This window comes from Coregonus lavaretus (genome assembly GCF_964263955.1).
Source record: "Coregonus lavaretus genome assembly, chromosome: 7".
In the NCBI taxonomy this organism is placed as follows: Eukaryota; Metazoa; Chordata; class Actinopteri; order Salmoniformes; family Salmonidae; genus Coregonus; species Coregonus lavaretus.
The window spans coordinates 11,213,738-11,233,848 of NC_139994.1; the positions used below are offsets into that span (position 1 = coordinate 11,213,738).

At 42.3% G+C, this 20,111-nt stretch overlaps 1 protein-coding gene across 1 annotated transcript in view; it reads right to left on the reverse strand.

Annotated features, from left to right (window-relative positions):
• LOC311132044 (elongator complex protein 2-like) overlaps window positions 1-20,111 on the reverse strand; it is a 72,130-nt gene that overhangs the window by 33,290 nt on the left and 18,729 nt on the right. Inside the window, exon 11 of the mRNA XM_084165211.1 lies at window positions 1,838-1,969. Within this exon, the coding sequence (XP_084021337.1) occupies window positions 1,838-1,969 (132 nt within the window). The remainder of the gene's footprint in view (window positions 1-1,837; window positions 1,970-20,111) is intronic.

The following is a 20,111-nucleotide window of genomic DNA, read 5'->3' on the forward strand; positions in this document are numbered from 1 at the left end:
CTACTACTGAACCTGATACCTCCTTCACTACTACTGAACCTGATACCTCCTTCACTACTACTGAACCTGATACCTCCTCCACTACTACTGAACCTGATACCTTCTTCCCACTTTCCTGCCGACCCAACCACACTGTGCTGTAGTGTTGTCACGAAGCAGAATTCACTCTAGGGTCCTTTATAACCTACTTTTGTACAATATTGTGTGCTATAGCTTGCAAAATAAACAAATGTGACTCTGGGTGAAAACATAAGGCTGTTTTTTCCAACATTAGGACTGTTTTCCTCAAGACATTCAGTCCTTTCCTTTCCTACTTCCTAGTATGGCCATACTGGTATAGTGACAACCCTACTGTGCTGACTCAGATATTTTGCTTTCACATTGAACCAGGCCAGTACAGCTCAACTCAGTTCAGTAGTGTGAAACAACAAGGGTAACAGAGTAGTCAGCCACTAAGAGTCAGGTCTAGTTCCCAGGGTAACATAGTAGTCAGCCACTCAGTCAGGTCTTGTTCCCAGGGTAACATAGTAGTCAGCCACTCAGTCAGGTCTTGTTCCCAGGGTAACATAGTAGTCAGCCACTCAGTCAGGTCTTGTTCCCAGGGTAACATAGTAGTCAGCCACTCAGTGAGGTCTTGTTCCCAGGGTAACATAGTAGTCAGCCACTCAGTCAGGTCTTGTTCCCAGGGTAACATAGTAGTCAGCCACTCAGTCAGGTCTTGTTCCCAGGGTAACATAGTAGTCAGCCACTCAGTCAGGTCTTGTTCCCAGGGTAACATAGTAGTCAGCCACTCAGTGAGGTCTTGTTCCCAGGGTAACATAGTAGTCAGCCACTCAGTCAGGTCTTGTTCCCAGGGTAACATAGTAGTCAGCCACTCAGTCAGGTCTTGTTCCCAGGGTAACATAGTAGTCAGCCACTCAGTGAGGTCTTGTTCCCAGGGTAACATAGTAGTCAGCCACTCAGTCAGGTCTTGTTCCCAGGGTAACATAGTAGTCAGCCACTCAGTCAGGTCTTGTTCCCAGGGTAACATAGTAGTCAGCCACTCAGTCAGGTCTTGTTCCCAGGGTAACATAGTAGTCAGCCACTCAGTCAGGTCTTGTTCCCAGGGTAACATAGTAGTCAGCCACTCAGTCAGGTCTTGTTCCCAGGGTAACATAGTAGTCAGCCACTCAGTCAGGTCTTGTTCCCAGGGTAACATAGTAGTCAGCCACTCAGTGAGGTCTTGTTCCCAGGGTAACATAGTAGTCAGCCACTCAGTCAGGTCTTGTTCCCAGGGTAACATAGTAGTCAGCCACTCAGTCAGGTCTTGTTCCCAGGGTAACATAGTAGTCAGCCACTCAGTCAGGTCTTGTTCCCAGGGTAACATAGTAGTCAGCCACTCAGTCAGGTCTTGTTCCCAGGGTAACATAGTAGTCAGCCACTCAGTCAGGTCTTGTTCCCAGGGTAACATAGTAGTCAGCCACTCAGTCAGGTCTTGTTCCCAGGGTAACATAGTAGTCAGCCACTCAGTCAGGTCTTGTTCCCAGGGTAACATAGTAGTCAGCCACTCAGTCAGGTCTTGTTCCCAGGGTAACATAGTAGTCAGCCACTCAGAGTCAGGTCTGAACACTGACAGCCAGGGTCTTTAGTCAGTCAGTCAGCCTAATTACACTTAGCACAGTCTCTCTCTAACAGTGTGGCTGACTGGGAACTCACTGTGATTGAATCGCATTTGAGATAGACCCATCACAGTGCCGCTCAATCAGTAGTCTATAGAATAGAACATAATAGGAATCTCACCTTTTTGCCTTGTTTTGTAGGTCCAGAGATGTAGAACAGAAAATAATAGGAGTCTCACCTCTTCCTCGTGGGCCTGGGTCCAGAGATGCAGCGCTCCGTGGAAGGAGTGGGCCAGGATCATGGATCCGTCTGGACTCATCTGGCAGCCGTAGAAACCCAGTGTGTTTCCCCCCACCTCCCCCACACGTACCTGGAGAGGAGTGAGTGAGAGAAATGGGGCAGTCATTTGACATCATCTAAAGTAAACCCATGGCTCCAGACATTCCAGCTAAACCCACACACAACTGCTGGCATCAGCTGTGTGATGAGTGATCCCTTTTTTAGGTCAGAACCTTTGCATCAGTGCAGTCTCACTGAAAATCCAATAGAAATCCACACTGGTTACTTCCCAAATGGCACCGTATTCCCTACATAGTGCACTACTTTTAAAACCGGGCACATAGGGCTCTGGTCGAAAGTAGTGCACTATAGTGAATAGGGGGCCATTTGGGATGCAGCCTTTATTCTGCCCTTTATTCTAGCCTGTTTGAGTAGTTTATTTGGGTCCCATCTTTTGGGTCACCTCCAAAACACACAGTGTATAATGACTCTGTTGGGAGTCAGAGCAGTGGGGCCAGGACTTTTTACTGACCATGTGACGTTGCAACCAGGGAAAAACTCTGGGCCCTAGTTATATAGGGTTAGTGCTATCCGGGATCATTTGGACATCGCTACCCTAACCTTAACCCCTACCCCTACCCCTTACCATAACCCTTACCATAACCATTTTAAAATGTCAACTTCAATGGGGTAGGGACGTCGCAAGGACCCGGTTAGCAAGGACCCTAGTACTAGGCTGGTCAGGGATACCGGCTAGCAAAAACCCTAGTTCTAGGCTGGTCAAGGATCCCAGATAGCAAGGACCCTAGTTCTAGGCTGGTTAAGGATCCCAGATAGCAAGAACCCTAGTTCTAGACTGGTCAGGGATCCCAGATTGCAAGGACCCTAGTTCTAGGCTGGTCAGGGATCCCAGATAGCAAGGACCCTAGTTCTAGCCTGGTCAGGGATCCCAGATAGCAATAACCCTAGATCTAGGCTGGTCAGGGATCCCGGCTAGCAAGAACCCTAGTTCTAGCCTGGTCAGGGATCCCAGATAGCAATAACCCTAGTTCTAGGCTGGTCAGGGATCCCAGATAACAAGAACCCTAGTTCTAGGCTGGTCAGGGATCCTGGCTAGCAAGAACCCTAGTTCTAGGCTGGTCAGGGATCCCAGATAACAAGAACCCTAGTTCTAGGCTGGTCAGGGACCCCAGATAACAAGAACCCTAGTTCTAGGCTGGTCAGGGATCCCAGATAACAAGGACCCTAGTTCTAGGCTGGTCAGGGATCCGGGTAGCAAGAACCCTAGTTCTAGGCTGGTCAAGGATCCCAGCTAGCAAGAACCCTTGTTCTAGGCTGGTCAATGATCCCAGATAGCAAGGACCCTAGTGCTAGGCTGATCAATGATCCCAGATAGCAAGGACCCTAGTTCTAGGCTGGTCAAGGATCCCAGATTGCAAGAACCCTAGTTCTAGGCTGGTCAGGGATCCCAGATAGCAAGGACCCTACTTCTAGGCTGGTCAGGGATCCCAGCTAGCAAGGACCCTAGTTCTAGGCTGGTCAGGGATCCCAGATAGCAATAACCTTAGTTCTAGGCTGGTCAGGGAAAATGCCTGCCCCTACTAATTAGTAACGACCAATAGATAATCCCAGATGTCCCATCCAACCATCTCTTATTAACAAACACCCTCCAAGCACAAAGGCTTGGTGACAAACAAATCAGACAGTCAAGCCAGAAGAAGTAATTACACAAAGCTGTAAGACTCATTATTAGAGGGGAATAAATTGGTGTTATTTCTGGAAATTAATTTATCATCTAATGCGATAATGAAAGCAGTCACAGCGCTCCATATCACATTAAAGAAATGGGCACCAAAAAGGGCATAGCTCGTGAACATATTAAGACTAGACTAGGATTTGTATAAATTGGATTCGGGTGAGAGAGCCTTTGACCTGGGAATGTAATCGCTCCATAGATCTTACAAGTAGCTTATGTCCAAATGGCACCCTAATTGCTATATAGTGCTACTTTTGACCAGGGCCCATATGGAATAGGGTGCCATTTGGGATGCACACTAACACGTCTGCCCACTATATGACTATAAGCATGTATCGAAAAATCCCATTCATTTGAAAATGATCAGTAACCCCAGCTGTAACAGCCAATAGAGAATACATTATATTCTTTCTACATCACAACCACATGCTCCATACTTAAATAATGCTATATTTAATTATGTAGAGAGAAAGTATGTAGTTCAATATATAAACTAGAGCCAGAATGATCTCTTTTCACTGGTTGAGTGAGTGGGATAAGTCTATCAGGGCCCATATTCAAGAGTGCTGATCTGGGATCAGGTCCCCCCGTCTATATAATCTTATTCAGTATAATGGAAAAAGCTAAACTGATCTTAGATCAGCACTCCTACTCTGGGAGGCTTTATGATAAGGGCCCCGATTCTGACAATTTTCCAATGAAGTCATTCGCCAATTAGCAATAGCGAAATGAAGATGGCTTAAGTGGTAAACAAGTACATTTCAGGCAGAGAGAATTGTGGGGGAAAAGAGGATTATAATTGAGTGATAACATTACGACGTAAAATAAATATAATTTTATGCAAATTAAGCCCTCACATGTACGCATTAATCCAGTTCCTGACACTAATATCCATGGAAAAACAATACTAAAAACAAATCAAAATAACACAAGACAGACCACATTAAAAACACTGTTTCTTGTGGGTTGTGTAACCAGTGGCATTTGCAGTAGGATTAAAGGCCAAGTGCACTAAAAAATTTGATTTTCCTGTGTTTTATATACAGTTCAAATCAAATCAAATGTTATTTGTCACATTCACCTTACAGTGAAATGCTTACTTACAAGCCCTTAACCAACAATGCAGTTAAGAAAAAAGTGTTAAGTATTTACTAAAATAAACTGAAGTAAAACAAATAAAAATAAAATAGAAATTTGCCAAAATAATGGAAACACTTGAGTACATGAGGAATACAAAGTATATTGAAAGCAGGTGCTTCCACACAGGTGAGGTTAATGAGTTAATTGAGCAATTAACATCCTATCATGCTTAGGGTCATGTATAAAAATGCTGGGCAGGCCATTATTTTGCCTACCATGGCTATGCCCCCATAGGATGAATCGTTCAATGAGCATGAAAACCATATACCATGACCGTCGCAGTCACCAGATCTCAACCCAATTGAACACTTATGGGAGATTCTGGAGCGGCGCCTGAGACTGTGTTGTCCACCACCATCAACAAAACACCAAATGATGGAATTTCCCGTGGAAGAATGGTGCGCATACCTCCAACAGAGTTCCAGTCACTTGTAGAATCTATGCCAAGGTGCACTGAAGCTGTTCTGGCTCGTGGTGGCCTATTAAGACCCTATGTTGGTGTTTCCTTTATTTGGCAGTTACCTGTATATTTCCACACTATGGGGTTGGAAAAATACTGTGACATTTTGAAAATAATGATAGTGCCCTTAGCGTAAGAGCTGTTTGAAAAGAATGCCTAAAAGTCCAGCCTGTTTTGGTGGGTTGAAGTTTTGGCCTGCCTGGTGACATCACCAGGCTGTAAATTAGTTAACAGACCAATAAGAAAGAGAGTTCCAAACCTCTCAGCTAATAACAGCTAGTTTTCAGTTTTCCCCTCCCTACTCAGACCCCTCCCAGACAGTAGAGAGTAGAGAGGAGAGAGAGAATAATCTAATTTAGCAGGCATTTCTTTCTTTCTGGTCCTGACGAGAGAGAAAAAACTGTTGAGGTTCTCTTCTCCACTGTAAATGTGGAGGAGTTGTTAAGATGGAGTCAGTGTCGCCTTTTTAACGTCAAAAAGTGGAAGTCGGGTCCTTTCACCTGAAAACCGGATGCATCCGGTTGTTATCAACCCCGCAGCGGGTGGGTGGAAAGAGAGGAGACAGAGAGAACAACTTATTCTGCTCCCTCAGCACTTTGGCGTGTGTCCAATCTAGCCAAAGCTATCCAATATCTGTGTTAAGTGATTTATGGGCACATTCCACTATCCTATGGAATGTAATCAATTGTCCAGAAGTGTTGCAAAATATGAGAACTCAGAATATTATTCTGGCCTCAACGATAGTCAATGAATTAATCAATTTTCCTTGTTTGGATTGATCAAGTACAGTGCCTTGCAAAAGTATTCATCCCTCTTGGCGTTTTTCCTATTTTGTTGCATTACAACCTGTAATTTAAATGGATTTTTATTTGGATCTCATGTAATGGACATACACAAAATAGTCCAAATTGGTGAAGTGAAATGGGAAAAAATACTTGTTTCAAAAAATTCAAATAAATAAATAACGGAAAAGTGGTGCGTGCACATGTATTCACCCCCTTTGTTATGAAGCCCCTAAATAAGATCTGGTGCAACCAATTACCTTCAGAAGTCACATAATTAGTTAAATAAAGTCTACCTGTGTGTAATCTAAGTGTCACATGATCTGTCAGATGATCTCAGTGTATATATACACCTGTTCTGAAAGGCCCCAGAGTCTGCAACACCACTAAGCAAGGTGCACCACCAAGCAAGCGGCACTATGAAGACCAAGGAGCTCTCCAAACAGGTCAGGGACAATGTTGTGGAGAAGTACAGATCAGGGTTGGGTTATAAAAAAATATGTGAAACTTTGAACATCCCACAGAGCACCATTAAATCCATTATAAAAAAATTGAAAGAATATGGCATCACACCAACCTGCCAAGAGAGGGCTGCCCATCAAAACTCACGGATCAGGCAAGGAGGGCGTTGCTTAAAGAAAGAAATAAGCAAACACGTTTGGTGTTCGCCAAAAGGCATGTGGGAGACTCCCCAAACATATGGAAGAAGGTACTCTGTTCAGATGAGACTAAAATTTTGCTTTTTGGCCATCAAGAAAACGCTATGTCTGGCACAAACCCAACACCTCTCATCACCCCGAGAACACCATCGGCAGGGACTGGGAAACTGGTCAGAATTGAAGGAATGATGGATGGCGCTAAATACAGGGAAATTCTTGAGGGAAACCTGTTTCAGTCTTCCAGAGATTTGAGACTGGGACGGAGGTTCACCTTCCAGCAGGACAATGACCCTAAGCATACTGCTAAAGCAACACTCGAGTGGTTTAAGGGGAAACATTTACATGTATTGGAATGGCCTAGTCAAAGCCCAGACCTCAATCCAATTGAGAATCTGTGGTACGACTTAAAGATTGCTGTACACCAGCGGAACCCATCCAACTTGAATGAGCTGGAGCAGTTTTGCTTTGAAGAATGGGCAAAGTTCCCAGTGGCTAGATGTGCCAAGCTTATAGAGACATACCCCAAGAGACTTGCAGCTGTAATCGCTGCAAAAGGTGGCTCTACAAAGTATTGACTTTGGGGGGGTGAATAGTTATGCATGCTCAAGTTTTTTCTCTTTTTTTTTGTCTTATTTCTTGTTTGTTGTTTCACAATAAACAATATTTTGCATCTTCAAAGTGGTAGGCATGTTGTGTAAATCAAATGATACAAACCCCCCAAAAATCCATTTGAATTCCAGGTTGTAAGGCAACAAAATAGGAAAAATGCCAAAGGGGGTGAATACTTTCACAAGCCACTGTACAGTAACTCCAAGATTGGTGCCCTCAGGCAAAATTGTGATGTGAGGGAGAGCTAAGGATGGAGCCGGCCATGGTATCAACATCAATAACAAATAATCTCTCCAATGAGAAGACAGCATTGATCAAATGTGTTAAGAAGTAAATAATTTCAAAGCGCACGTACACTCAGGTAGAAACAAAGGCAGTCAAAGAAGAAAAGTATTGTGGAACTTGGGCCCAAAGGCGCCTCTACTTTAATGTTTCCATATTGGTTAAATGACTCAAGTATGATGGCAGTTAGTCAATAACAACGAACAACAACTAATAACAACCATTTAAAGTTCAAATGGGAATACTATGTCAGATATTTTGTTTATTTATACAACAGATTACTGTGATATCACTGTACTTCATCTACAGTACTAGCAGAACCAAATGTCCTGGATTGCAGTTGAGATTACATTAAAAGTACATGTTGCAAGTGATCAGTGCCGTTCGAGATTCTGCGCAGATTATTAAAGCAATTGTGAAGATCTCCACAGACCTGCAATGACTGCATGCTATCTTGAAGATGCACGCTTTATATGGTTACATAAGAAGAAACGTATAGTTACAGTAACCTCCAAATGTGGCCATGGATGTGCTACTCAACCAAATATCAACATTTAAAGGATATGTACAGTGCCTTGCAAAAGTATTCATCCCACTTGGCGTTTTTCCTATTTTGTTGCATTAAAACCTGTAAAATAAATGGATTTTTATTTGGATTTCATATAATGGACACACACAAAATAGTCCAAATTGGTGAAGTGAAATGAAAAAAATAACTTGTTACAGAAACGTCTAAAAAATAAGTAACGGAAAGTGGTGCGTGCATATGTATTCACCCCCTTTGCTATGAAGCCCCTAAATAAGATCTGGTGCAACCAATTACCTTCAAAAGACACATAATTAGTTAAATAAAGTCCACGTGTGTAATCAGTGTCACATGATCTCAGTATATATACACCTGTTCTGAAAGGCCCCAGAGTCTGCAACACCACTAAGCAAGGGGCACCACCAAGCAAGCGGCACCATGAAGACCAAGGAGCTCTCCAAACAGGTCAGGGACAAAGTTGTGGAGAAGTACAGATCAGGTTTGAGTTATAAAAAAATATCAGAAACATTGAACATCCCACGGAGCACCATTAAATCCATTATTAACAAATGGAAAGAATATGGCACCACAACAAACCTGCCAAGAGAGGGCCGCCCACCAAAACTCACGGACCAGGCAAGGAGGGCATTAATCAGAGAGGCAACAAAGAGACAAAAAAGATAACCTTGAAGGAGATGCAAAGGTCCACAGCAGAGATTGGAGTATCTGTCCATAGGACCACTTTAAGCCATACACTCCACAGAGCTGGGCTTTATGGAAGAGTGGCCAGAAAAAAAGCCATTGCTTAAAGAAAGAAATAAGCAAACACATTTGGTGTTCACCAAAAGGCATGAGGAAGACTCCCCAAACATATGGAAGAAGGTACTCTGGTCAGATGAGACTAAAATTGAGCTTTTTGGGCATCAAGGAAAACGCTATGTCTGGTGCAAACACAACACCTCTCATCACCCCGAGAACACCATCCCCACAGTGAAGCATGGTGGTGGCAGCATCATGCTGTGGGGATGTTTTTCATCGGTAGGGACTGGGAAACTGGTCAGAATTGAAGGAATGATGGATGGCGCTAAATACTGGGAAATTCCTGAGGGAAACCGGTTTCAGTCTTCCAGAGATTTGAGACTGGGACGGAGGTTCACCTTCCAGCAGGACAATGACACTAAGCATACTGCTAAAGCAACATTGGAGTGGTTTACATGTCTTGGAATGACCTAGTCAAAGCCCAGACCTCAATCCAATTAAGAATCTGTGGTATGACTTAAAGATTGCTGTACACCAGCGGAACCCATCCAACTTGAAGGAGCTGGAGCAGTTTTGCCTTGAAGAATGGGCAGAAATACCAGTGGCTAGATGTGCCAAGCTTATAGAGACATACCCCAAGAGACTTGCAGCTGTAATTGCTGCAAAAGGTGGCTCTACAAAGTATTGACTTTGATGGGGTGAATAGTTATGCACGCTCAAGTTCTGTTTTTTTTTTTTCTTATTCCTTGTTTGTTTCACAATTAAAAATATTTTGCATCTTCAAAGTGGTAGGCATGTTGTGTAAATCAAATGATACAAACCCACAAAAAAACAATTTTAATTCCAGGTTGTAAGGCAACAAAATAGGAAAAATGCCAAGGGGGGTGAATACTTTTGCAAGCCACTGTAGTAGTAGTCGTAGTAGTAATAGCAGACTAGTTGTAGTAGTAAAGTGCCTTCAGAAAGTATTCATACCCCTTGACTTATTCAACATTTTGATGTGTTACAGCCTGAATTAGAAATGGATTAAATAGATTCTCACCCATCTACACACAATACCCCATAATGACAAAGTGAAAACATGTTTAGACATTTTTGCAAATGTATTGAAATATCTTTATTTACATAAGTATTCACACCCCTGAGTCAATACTTTGTAGAAACAACTTTGGCGGCGATTACAGCTTTGAGTCGTCTTGGGTATGTCTGGATCAGCTTTGCAGATGTGGATTTAGAGATTTTTACCTATTCTTCCTTGCAGATTTGCTCAAGCTCTATTAAGTTAGATGGGTGGCAGTGAACAGCAATTTTCCAGTCTTTACACAGATTTTCAAATGGGATTCAAGTCTGGGCTTTGACTGGCCCACTCAAGGACTTTCACATACTTGTTCTGAAGCCATTCCAGCATTGCTTTGGCTGTATGCTTGGGGTCATTGTCCTGTTGGAAGGTAAATCTTCGCCCCCAGTCTAAGGTTGTTTGCACTCTGAAGCAGGTTCTCATCAAGGATTTGCCTGTATTTGGCTCCATTCATGGTTCCCTCTATCCTTTACCAGTCTCCCTGTCCCTGCCGCTGAAAAGCATCCTCATAGCATAGTAAAAATGTTATCAGACCACAGAATCTTTTGACTTATGCTTTCAGTCTTTCACGTGCCTTTTTGCAAACTCCAGGCATGCTGTCGTGCCTTTTTCTCAGGAGTGGCTTCCGTCTGGCCACTCTCCCATAAAGCCAAGATTGGTGAAGTGCTGTAGAGACTGTTGTCCTTCTGGCAGGTTCTCCCATCTCAGCCAAGGAACTCTGTAGTTCTGTCAGAGAGTGGTAATTCGGTTCTTGGTCATCTCCCTGACCAAGGTCCTTCTTGCCCGGTTGCTCAGTTTGGTCAGACGGCCAGCTCTAGGCAGAGACTGGGTAGTTCCATATTTTGTCAATTTCCCAATGATGGAGACCACTGTGCTCTTGGAAACGTTCAACACTCTAGAAATTGTTTTAAAACCTTCCCCAGATCTATGCCTCATCACAATTCCATCTCGGAGATCTACGGACAGTTCCTTGGACTTCATGGTATAGTTTCTGCTCTGACATGCATTGTCAACTGTGGGACCTTATATAAAACAGGTGTGATTCTTTCTAAATCATGTCCAAACAATTGAATTGGCCACAGGTGCACTCCAATCAAGTTGTAGTGACATCTCAAGGATGATCAAAGGTCATTTGATATATATTTAATAAATTTTGAATTCAGGCTGTAACAACAAAATGTGGAATAACTCAAGCGGTTTGAATACTTTCTGATGGCACTGTAGTAGAAGTAGCAGTAATATAGTAGCAGTAGCAGTAGCAGTAGTAGTAGTTGACTAGTAGTAGTATTAGTAGAAGTAGTAGCAGTAATATAGTAGCAGTAACATAGTAGCAGTAGTTGTAGTTGACTAGTAGTAGTAGTAGTAGTAATATTGTAGCAGTAGCAGTAGTAGTAGTTGACTAGTACTAGTAGTACTACTACTAGTAGTAGTAGTAGTACTAGTAGCAACAATAGTAGTAGTAGCAGCTGACTAGTTGTAGTAGTAGTAGTAGTAGTAGTAGTAGTAGCAGCAGCAGCAGCAGCAGCAGTAGTAATAGCAGCAGCAACAGTAGTAGTAGCAGCTGACTAGTAGTAGTAGTAGTAGTAGTAGTAGTAGTAGTAGTAGTAGTAGTAGCAGCAGCTGACTAGTTGTAGTAGTAGACTAGTTGTAGTAGCAGCAGCAGCAGTAGTAGTACACTAGTTGTAGTAGCAGCAGTAGCAATAGTAGTAGACTAGTTGTAGTAGCAGTAGTAGTAGTAGTAGTAGTAGTAGTAGTAGTAGTAGTAGTAGTAGTAGACTAGTTGTAGTAGCAGCAGCAGCAGTAGCAATAGTAGTAGACTAGTTGTAGTAGTAGCAGTAGTAGTAGTAGCAGCAGTAGCAATAGTAGTAGACTAGTTGTAGTAGCATTAGTAGTAGTAGTACACTAGTTGTAGTAGCAGCAGCAGCAGTAGCAATAGTAGTAGACTAGTTGTAGTAGTAGTAGTAGTAGTAGTAGCAGTAGTAGACTAGTTGTAGTAGCAGCAGCAGCAGTAGCAATAGTAGTAGACTAGTTGTAGTAGCAGCAGCAGCAATAGTAGTAGACTAGTTGTAGTAGCAGCAGCAATAGTTGTAGACTAGTTGTAGTAGCAGTAGTAGTAGTAGTAGTAGTAGTAGTAGTAGACTAGTTGTAGTAGCAGACTAGTTGTAGTAGCAGTAGTATACTAGTTGTAGTAGCAGCAGCAGCAGTAGCAATAGTTGTAGACTAGTTGTAGTAGCATTAGTAGTAGTAGTAGTAGACTAGTTGTAGTAGCAGCAGCAGCAGCAGTAGCAATAGTAGTAGACTAGTTGTAGTAGCAGTAGTAATAGTAGTAGTAGTTGTAGTAGCAGACTAGTTGTAGTAGCAGCAGCAGCGGTAGCAATAGTAGTAGACTAGTTGTAGTAGCAGTAGTAATAGTAGTAGGAGTTGTAGTAGCAGCAGCAGCGGTAGCAATAGTAGTAGACTAGTTGTAGTAGCAGTAGTAATAGTAGTAGTAGTTGTAGTAGCAGACTAGTTGTAGTAGCAGCAGCAGCGGTAGCAATAGTAGTAGACTAGTTGTAGTAGCAGTAGTAATAGTAGTAGGAGTTGTAGTTGTAGCAGCAGCAGTAGCAATAGTAGTAGACTAGTTGTAGTAGCAGCAGTAGTAGTAGTAGACTAGTTGTAGTAGCAATAGTAGTAGACGAGTTGTAGTAGCAGCAGCAGTAGCAATAGTAGTAGACTAGTTGTAGTAGCAGTAGTAGTAGTTGTAGACTAGTTGTAGTAGTAGTAGTAGTAGTAGTAGTAGTAAACTAGTTGTAGTAGCAGCAGCAGCAGCAGTAGCAATAGTAGTAGACTAGTTGTAGTAGCAGTAGTAATAGTAGTAGTAGTAGTAGTAGACTAGTTGTAGTAGCAGCAGCAGCGGTAGCAATAGTAGTAGACTAGTTGTAGTAGCAGCAGTAGTAGTAGTAGACTAGTTGTAGTAGCAATAGTAGTAGACGAGTTGTAGTAGCAGCAGCAGTAGCAATAGTAGTAGACTAGTTGTAGTAGCAGTAGTAGTAGTTGTAGTTGACTAGTAGCATTAGTAGTAGTAGTAGACTAGTTGTAGTAGCAGTAGTAATAGTAGTAGACTAGTAGTAGCAGCAGCAGCAATAGTAGTAGACTAGTTGTAGTAGCAGCAGCAATAGTTGTAGACTAGTTGTAGTAGCAGTAGTAGTAGTAGTAGTAGTAGTAGTAGTAGACTAGTTGTAGTAGCAGACTAGTTGTAGTAGCAGTAGTATACTAGTTGTAGTAGCAGCAGCAGCAGTAGCAATAGTAGTAGACTAGTAGTAGTAGTAGTAGTTGTAGTAGTAGACTAGTAGTAGCAGCAGCAGCAATAGTAGTAGACTAGTTGTAGTAGCAGCAGCAATAGTTGTAGACTAGTTGTAGTAGCAGTAGTAGTAGTAGTAGTAGTAGACTAGTTGTAGTAGCAGACTAGTTGTAGTAGCAGTAGTATACTAGTTGTAGTAGCAGCAGCAGCAGTAGCAATAGTAGTAGACTAGTTGTAGTAGCATTAGTAGTAGTAGTAGTAGTAGTAGTAGTAGACTAGTTGTAGTAGCAGCAGCAGCAGCAGTAGCAATAGTAGTAGACTAGTTGTAGTAGTAATAGTAGTAGTAGTTGTAGTAGCAGACTAGTTGTAGTAGCAGCAGCAGCGGTAGCAATAGTAGTAGACTAGTTGTAGTAGCAGTAGTAATAGTAGTAGTAGTTGTAGTAGTAGACTAGTTGTAGTAGCAGCAGCAGCGGTAGCAATAGTAGTAGACTAGTTGTAGTAGCAGCAGTAGTAGTAGTAGACTAGTTGTAGTAGCAATAGTAGTAGACGAGTTGTAGTAGCAGCAGCATTAGCAATAGTAGTAGACTAGTTGTAGTAGCAGTAGTAGTAGTTGTAGACTAGTTGTAGTAGTAGTAGTAGTAGTAAACTAGTTGTAGTAGCAGCAGCAGCAGCAGTAGCAATAGTAGTAGACTAGTTGTAGTAGCAGTAGTAATAGTAGTAGTAGTAGTAGACTAGTAGTAGTAGTAGTAGTAGTAGTAGTAGTAGACTAGTTGTAGTAGCAGCAGCAGCAGTAGCAATAGTAGTAGACTAGTAGTAGTAGTAGTAGTCGTAGTATACTAGTTGTAGTAGCAATAGTAGTAGACTAGTTGTAGTAGTAGTAGTAGTAGTAGACTAGTTGTAGTAGCAATAGTAGTAGACTAGTTGTAGTAGTAGTAGTAGTAGTAGACTAGTTGTAGTAGCAGCAGCAGCAATAGTAGTAGACTAGTTGTAGTAGCAGCAGCAATAGTTGTAGACTAGTTGTAGTAGCAGTAGTAGTAGTAGTAGTAGTAGACTAGTTGTAGTAGCAGACTAGTTGTAGTAGCAGTAGTATACTAGTTGTAGTAGCAGCAGTAGCAATAGTTGTAGACTAGCTGTAGTAGCAGTAGTAGTAGTAGTAGTAGTAGTAGTAGTAGACTAGTTGTAGTAGCAGCAGCAATAGTAGTAGACTAGTTGTAGTAGCAGTAGTAGTATTAGTAGTAGTAGTTGTAGTAGCAGACTAGTTGTAGTAGCAGCAGCAGCGGTAGCAATAGTAGTAGACGAGTTGTAGTAGCAGCAGCAGTAGCAATAGTAGTAGACTAGTTGTAGTAGCAGTAGTAGTAGTTGTAGTAGTAGTAGTAGTAGTAGTAGTAAACTAGTTGTAGTAGCAGCAGCAGCAGCAGTAGCAATAGTAGTAGACTAGTTGTAGTAGCAGTAGTAATAGTAGTAGTAGTAGTAGTAGACTAGTTGTAGTAGCAGCAGCAGCAGTAGCAATAGTAGTAGACTAGTAGTAGTAGTAGTAGTAATAGTAGTAGTAGTTGTAGTAGTAGACTAGTTGTAGCAGCAGCAGCAGCAATAGTAGTAGACTAGTTGTAGTAGCAGCAGCAATAGTTGTAGACTAGTTGTAGTAGCAGTAGTAGTAGTAGTAGTAGTAGTAGTAGTAGACTAGTTGTAGTAGCAGCAGCAGCAATAGTAGTAGACTAGTTGTAGTAGCAGCAGCAATAGTTGTAGACTAGTTGTAGTAGCAGTAGTAGTAGTAGTAGTAGTAGTAGTAGTAGACTAGTTGTAGTAGCAGCAGCAGCAGTAGCAATAGTTGTAGACTAGCTGTAGTAGCATTAGTAGTAGTAGTAGTAGTAGTAGTAGTAGTAGTAGTAGTAGTAGTAGTAGTAGTAGACTAGTTGTAGTAGCAGCAGCAGTAGCAATAGTAGTAGACTAGTTGTAGTAGCAGTAGTAGTATTAGTAGTAGTAGTTGTAGTAGCAGACTAGTTGTAGTAGCAGCAGCAGCGGTAGCAATAGTAGTAGACTAGTTGTAGTAGCAGTAGTAATAGTAGTAGGAGTTGTAGTAGTAGACTAGTTGTAGTAGCAGCAGCAGCAGTAGCAATAGTAGTAGACTACAGTGGGGGAAAAAAGTATTTAGTCAGCCACCAATTGTGCAAGTTCTCCCACTTAAAAAGATGAGAGAGGCCTGTAATTTTCATCATAGGTACACGTCAACTATGACAGACAAAATGAGGGAAAAAAATCCAGAAAATCACATTGTAGGATTTTTAATGAATTTATTTGCAAATTATGGTGGAAAATAAGTATTTGGTCAATAACAAAAGTTTCTCAATACTTTGTTATATACCCTTTGTTGGCAATGACACAGGTCAAACGTTTTCTGTAAGTCTTCACAAGGTTTTCACACACTGTTGCTGGTATTTTGGCCCATTCCTCCATGCAGATCTCCTCTAGAGCAGTGATGTTTTGGGGCTGTCGCTGGGCAACACAGACTTTAAACTCCCTCCAAAGATTTTCTATGGGGTTGAGATCTGGAGACTGGCTAGGCCACTCCAGGACCTTGAAATGCTTCTTACGAAGCCACTCCTTCGTTGCCCGGGCGGTGTGTTTGGGATCATTGTCATGCTGAAAGACCCAGCCACGTTTCATCTTCAATGCCCTTGCTGATGGAAGGAGGTTTTCACTCAAAATCTCACGATACATGGCCCCATTCATTCTTTCCTTTACACGGATCAGTCGTCCTGGTCCCTTTGCAGACAAACAGCCCCAAAGCATGATGTTTCCACCCCCATGCTACACAGTAGGTATGGTGTTCTTTGGATGCAACTCAGCATTCTTTGTCCTCCAAACACGACAAGTTGAGTTTTTACCAAAAAGTTATATTTTGGTTTCATCTGACCATATGACATTCTCCCAATCCTCTTCTGGATCATCCAAATGCACTCTAGCAAACTTCAGACGGGCCTGGACATGTACTGGCTTAAGCAGGGGGACACGTCTTGCACTGCAGGATTTGAGTCCCTGGCGGCGTAGTGTGTTACTGATGGTAGGTTTTGTTACTTTGGTCCCAACTCTCTGCAGGTCATTCACTAGGTCCCCCCGTGTGGTTCTGGGATTTTTGTGATCATTTTGACCACACGGGGTGAGATCTTGCGTGGAGCCCCAGATCGATGGAGATTATCAGTGGTCTTGTATGTCTTCCATTTCCTAATAATTGCTCCCAAAGTTGATTTCTTCAAACCAAGCTGCTTACCTATTGCAGATTCAGTCTTCCCAGCCTGGTGCAGGTCTACAATTTTGTTTCTGGTGTCCTTTGACAGCTCTTTGGTCTTGGCCATAGTGGAGTTTGGAGTGTGACTGTTTGAGGTTGTGGACAGGTGTCTTTTATACTGATAACAAGTTCAAACAGGTGCCATTAATACAGGTAACGAGTGGAGGACAGAGGAGCCTCTTAAAGAAGAAGTTACAGGTCTGTGAGAGCCAGAAATCTTGCTTGTTTGTAGGTGACCAAATACTTATTTTCCACCATAATTTGCAAATAAATTCATAAAAAATCCTACAATGTGATTTTCTGGATTTTTTTTCTCAATTTGTCTGTCATAGTTGACGTGTACCTATGATGAAAATTACAGGCCTCTCATCTTTTTAAGTGGGAGAACTTGCACAATTGGTGGCTGACTAAATACTTTTTTTCCCCACTGTAGTTGTAGTAGCAGCAGTAGTAGTAGTAGACTAGTTGTAGTAGCAATAGTAGTAGACGAGTTGTAGTAGCAGCAGCAGTAGCAATAGTAGTAGACTAGTTGTAGTAGCAGTAGTAGTAGTTGTAGACTAGTTGTAGTAGTAGTAGTAGTAGTAGTAGTAGTAGTAAACTAGTTGTAGTAGCAGCAGCAGCAGCAGTAGCAATAGTAGTAGACTAGTTGTAGTAGCAGTAGTAATAGTAGTAGTAGTTGTAGTAGTAGACTAGTTGTAGTAGCAGCAGCAGCGGTAGCAATAGTAGTAGACTAGTTGTAGTAGCAGCAGTAGTAGTAGTAGACTAGTTGTAGTAGCAATAGTAGTAGACTAGTTGTAGTAGCAGCAGCAGCGGTAGCAATAGTAGTAGACTAGTTGTAGTAGCAGCAGTAGTAGTAGTAGACTAGTTGTAGTAGCTGTAGTAGTAGTAGTAGTAGTAGTAGTAAACTAGTTGTAGTAGCAGCAATAGTAGTAGACTAGTTGTAGTAGTAGTAGTAGTAGTAGTAGTAGACTAGTTGTAGCAGCAGCAGTAGCAATAGTAGTAGACTAGTTGTAGTAGCAGTAGTAGTAGTAGTAGACTAGTAGTAGTAGCAGCAGCAGTAGCAATAGTAGTAGACTAGTTGTAGTAGCAGTAGTAGTAGTAGTTGTAGTAGTAGACGAGTTGTAGTAGCAGCAGTAGCAATAGTAGTAGACTAGTTGTAGTAGCAGTAGTAGTAGTTGTAGACTAGTTGTAGTAGTAGTAGTAGTAGTAGTAGTAAACTAGTTGTAGTAGCAGCAGCAGCAGCAGCAGTAGCAATAGTAGTAGACTAGTTGTAGTAGCAGTAGTAATAGTAGTAGTAGTTGTAGTAGTAGACTAGTTGTAGTAGCAGCAGCAGCGGTAGCAATAGTAGTAGACTAGTTGTAGTAGCAGCAGTAGTAGTAGTAGACTAGTTGTAGTAGCAATAGTAGTAGACGAGTTGTAGTAGCAGCAGCAGTAGCAATAGTAGTAGACTAGTTGTAGTAGCAGTAGTAGTAGTAGTTGTAGTAGTAGATGAGTTGTAGTAGCAGCAGCAGTAGCAATAGTAGTAGACTAGTTGTAGTAGCAGTAGTAGTTGTAGTAGTAGACTAGTTGTAGTAGTAGCAGTAGCAATAGTAGTAGACTAGTTGTAGTAGTAGTAGTAGTAGTAGTAGTAGTAGACTAGTTGTAGCAGCAGCAGCAGCGGTAGCAATAGTAGTAGACTAGTTGTAGTAGCAGCAGTAGTAGTAGTAGACGAGTTGTAGTAGCAGTAGTAGTAGTAGTAGACTAGTAGTAGTAGCAGCAGCAGTAGCAATAGTAGTAGACTAGTTGTAGTAGCAGTAGTAGTAGTAGTTGTAGTAGTAGACGAGTTGTAGTAGCAGCAGCAGTAGCAATAGTAGTAGACTAGTTGTAGTAGCAGTAGTAGTAGTTGTAGACTAGTTGTAGTAGTAGTAGTAGTAGTAGTAGTAGTAGTAGTAGTAGTAGTAGTAGTAAACTAGTTGTAGTAGCAGCAGCAGCAGCAGCAGTAGCAATAGTAGTAGACTAGTTGTAGTAGCAGCAGTAGCAATAGTAGTAGACTAGTTGTAGTAGCAGTAGTAGTAGTAGTAGACTAGTAGTAGTAGCAGCAGCAATAGTAGTAGACTAGTTGTAGTAGCAGTAGTAGTTGTAGTAGTAGACTAGTTGTAGCAGCAGCAGTAGCAATAGTAGTAGACTAGTTGTAGTAGCAGTAGTAGTTGTAGTAGTAGACTAGTTGTAGTAGTAGCAGCAGCAATAGTAGTAGACTAGTAGCAGCAGCAGTAGCAATAGTAGTAGACTAGTTGTAGTAGCAGTAGTAGTAGTAGTTGTAGTAGTAGACTAGTTGTAGTAGCATTTACATTTTAGTCATTTAGTAGACACTCTTATCCAGAGCAACTTACAGTTAGTGAGTGCATACATTTTCATACTGGCCCCCCGTGGGAAACGAACCCACAACCCTGGCGTTGCAAGCGCCATGCTCTACCAACTGAGCTACAGGGGACCCAGTAGTAGTAGTAGTAGTAGTAGTAGTAGTAGTAGTAGTAGTAGTAGTTGAAGTAGCAGTAGTAGTTGACTAGTTGTAGTAGTAGGTTTATCCTAGATCTGACTGTAGCTTAAATTATGTAACCTGGGGCCCATAGCACTAACAACATCCCTGCCAAGCTGCTGCTAGCTCCATTATTCTCCCTCCTAAAGAGGCCCAGCCATCAAGGACCTTCAAAGACAAGTTCCCTGTCGATAAGGCTGAACTAATGACGTCTATAAAGCCGGCCGCTATCACTTTGAGTGGCACCTATCTCCCCCTGCCATTCAGGGGATAGCCGACGAGGAGAGACAGCGACGCAACATTAAACAGATTGATTTTTATTCTGCATACAACAGGCCTGCCGTAAATCACGCAAAACTCAAGAGGCACACAACAAAAAACGTCATCAGTCTTGTTTACTAGAGAGAAAACAATATGGACGCGAGGCGCGACGCGGGGTCTTATCGCTGGCCAGCGGGTAGAGGGGGAAGAATTAAACAAAGAACGACAGAAAAGAGGGGGATGGCATATTTCACAGAAGACGAGGACTTAATGATGTCTGGAAACGGACGAGAAGAGAAGGCCGTACGGTACAGTAAAGGGATAGTTCACATCATTGCTCAGCTTTGTCCATCCACAGGTTTATACTAAACAGCCTGGTCCCTCTCTAGGTTTCTTCCTTCTAGGGAGTTTTGCCTGGCCACTCTGCAACCGTCTCTGCTCGCTCTTTGTGGTCTAGGCAGGGTTACTGTAAACTACAATCAGTCACGTCTGAGGAGGGAGGGATGCTCTGGTCTATTGGCCTCCCTGGTGCTTAATTACTAGTATGGCTCGTCGTTAGTACTTGGTGCTTAACTCCGCGGTGGGCCTAGCCACCCCACTGCTCGCCCCGACCCTCCGCTAAATTTGACCAATTACTCTAATCATCACGGAGGGGGTGAGGTTTCCTTTGTAAAGGCGTTAATTAAGACCTAGCCAAGGCTAGCCATTTATTGCCTGGCCTTCGGTTCACCGAACTCAGTCCTGGGGCGTGTTCAGTAGGGAACACCGTAGCAATACGTTTTGCAACGGAAAATGAAAACTAGCATATCTTATTGGAGTTCTGGTTGTACCTCCCCAATT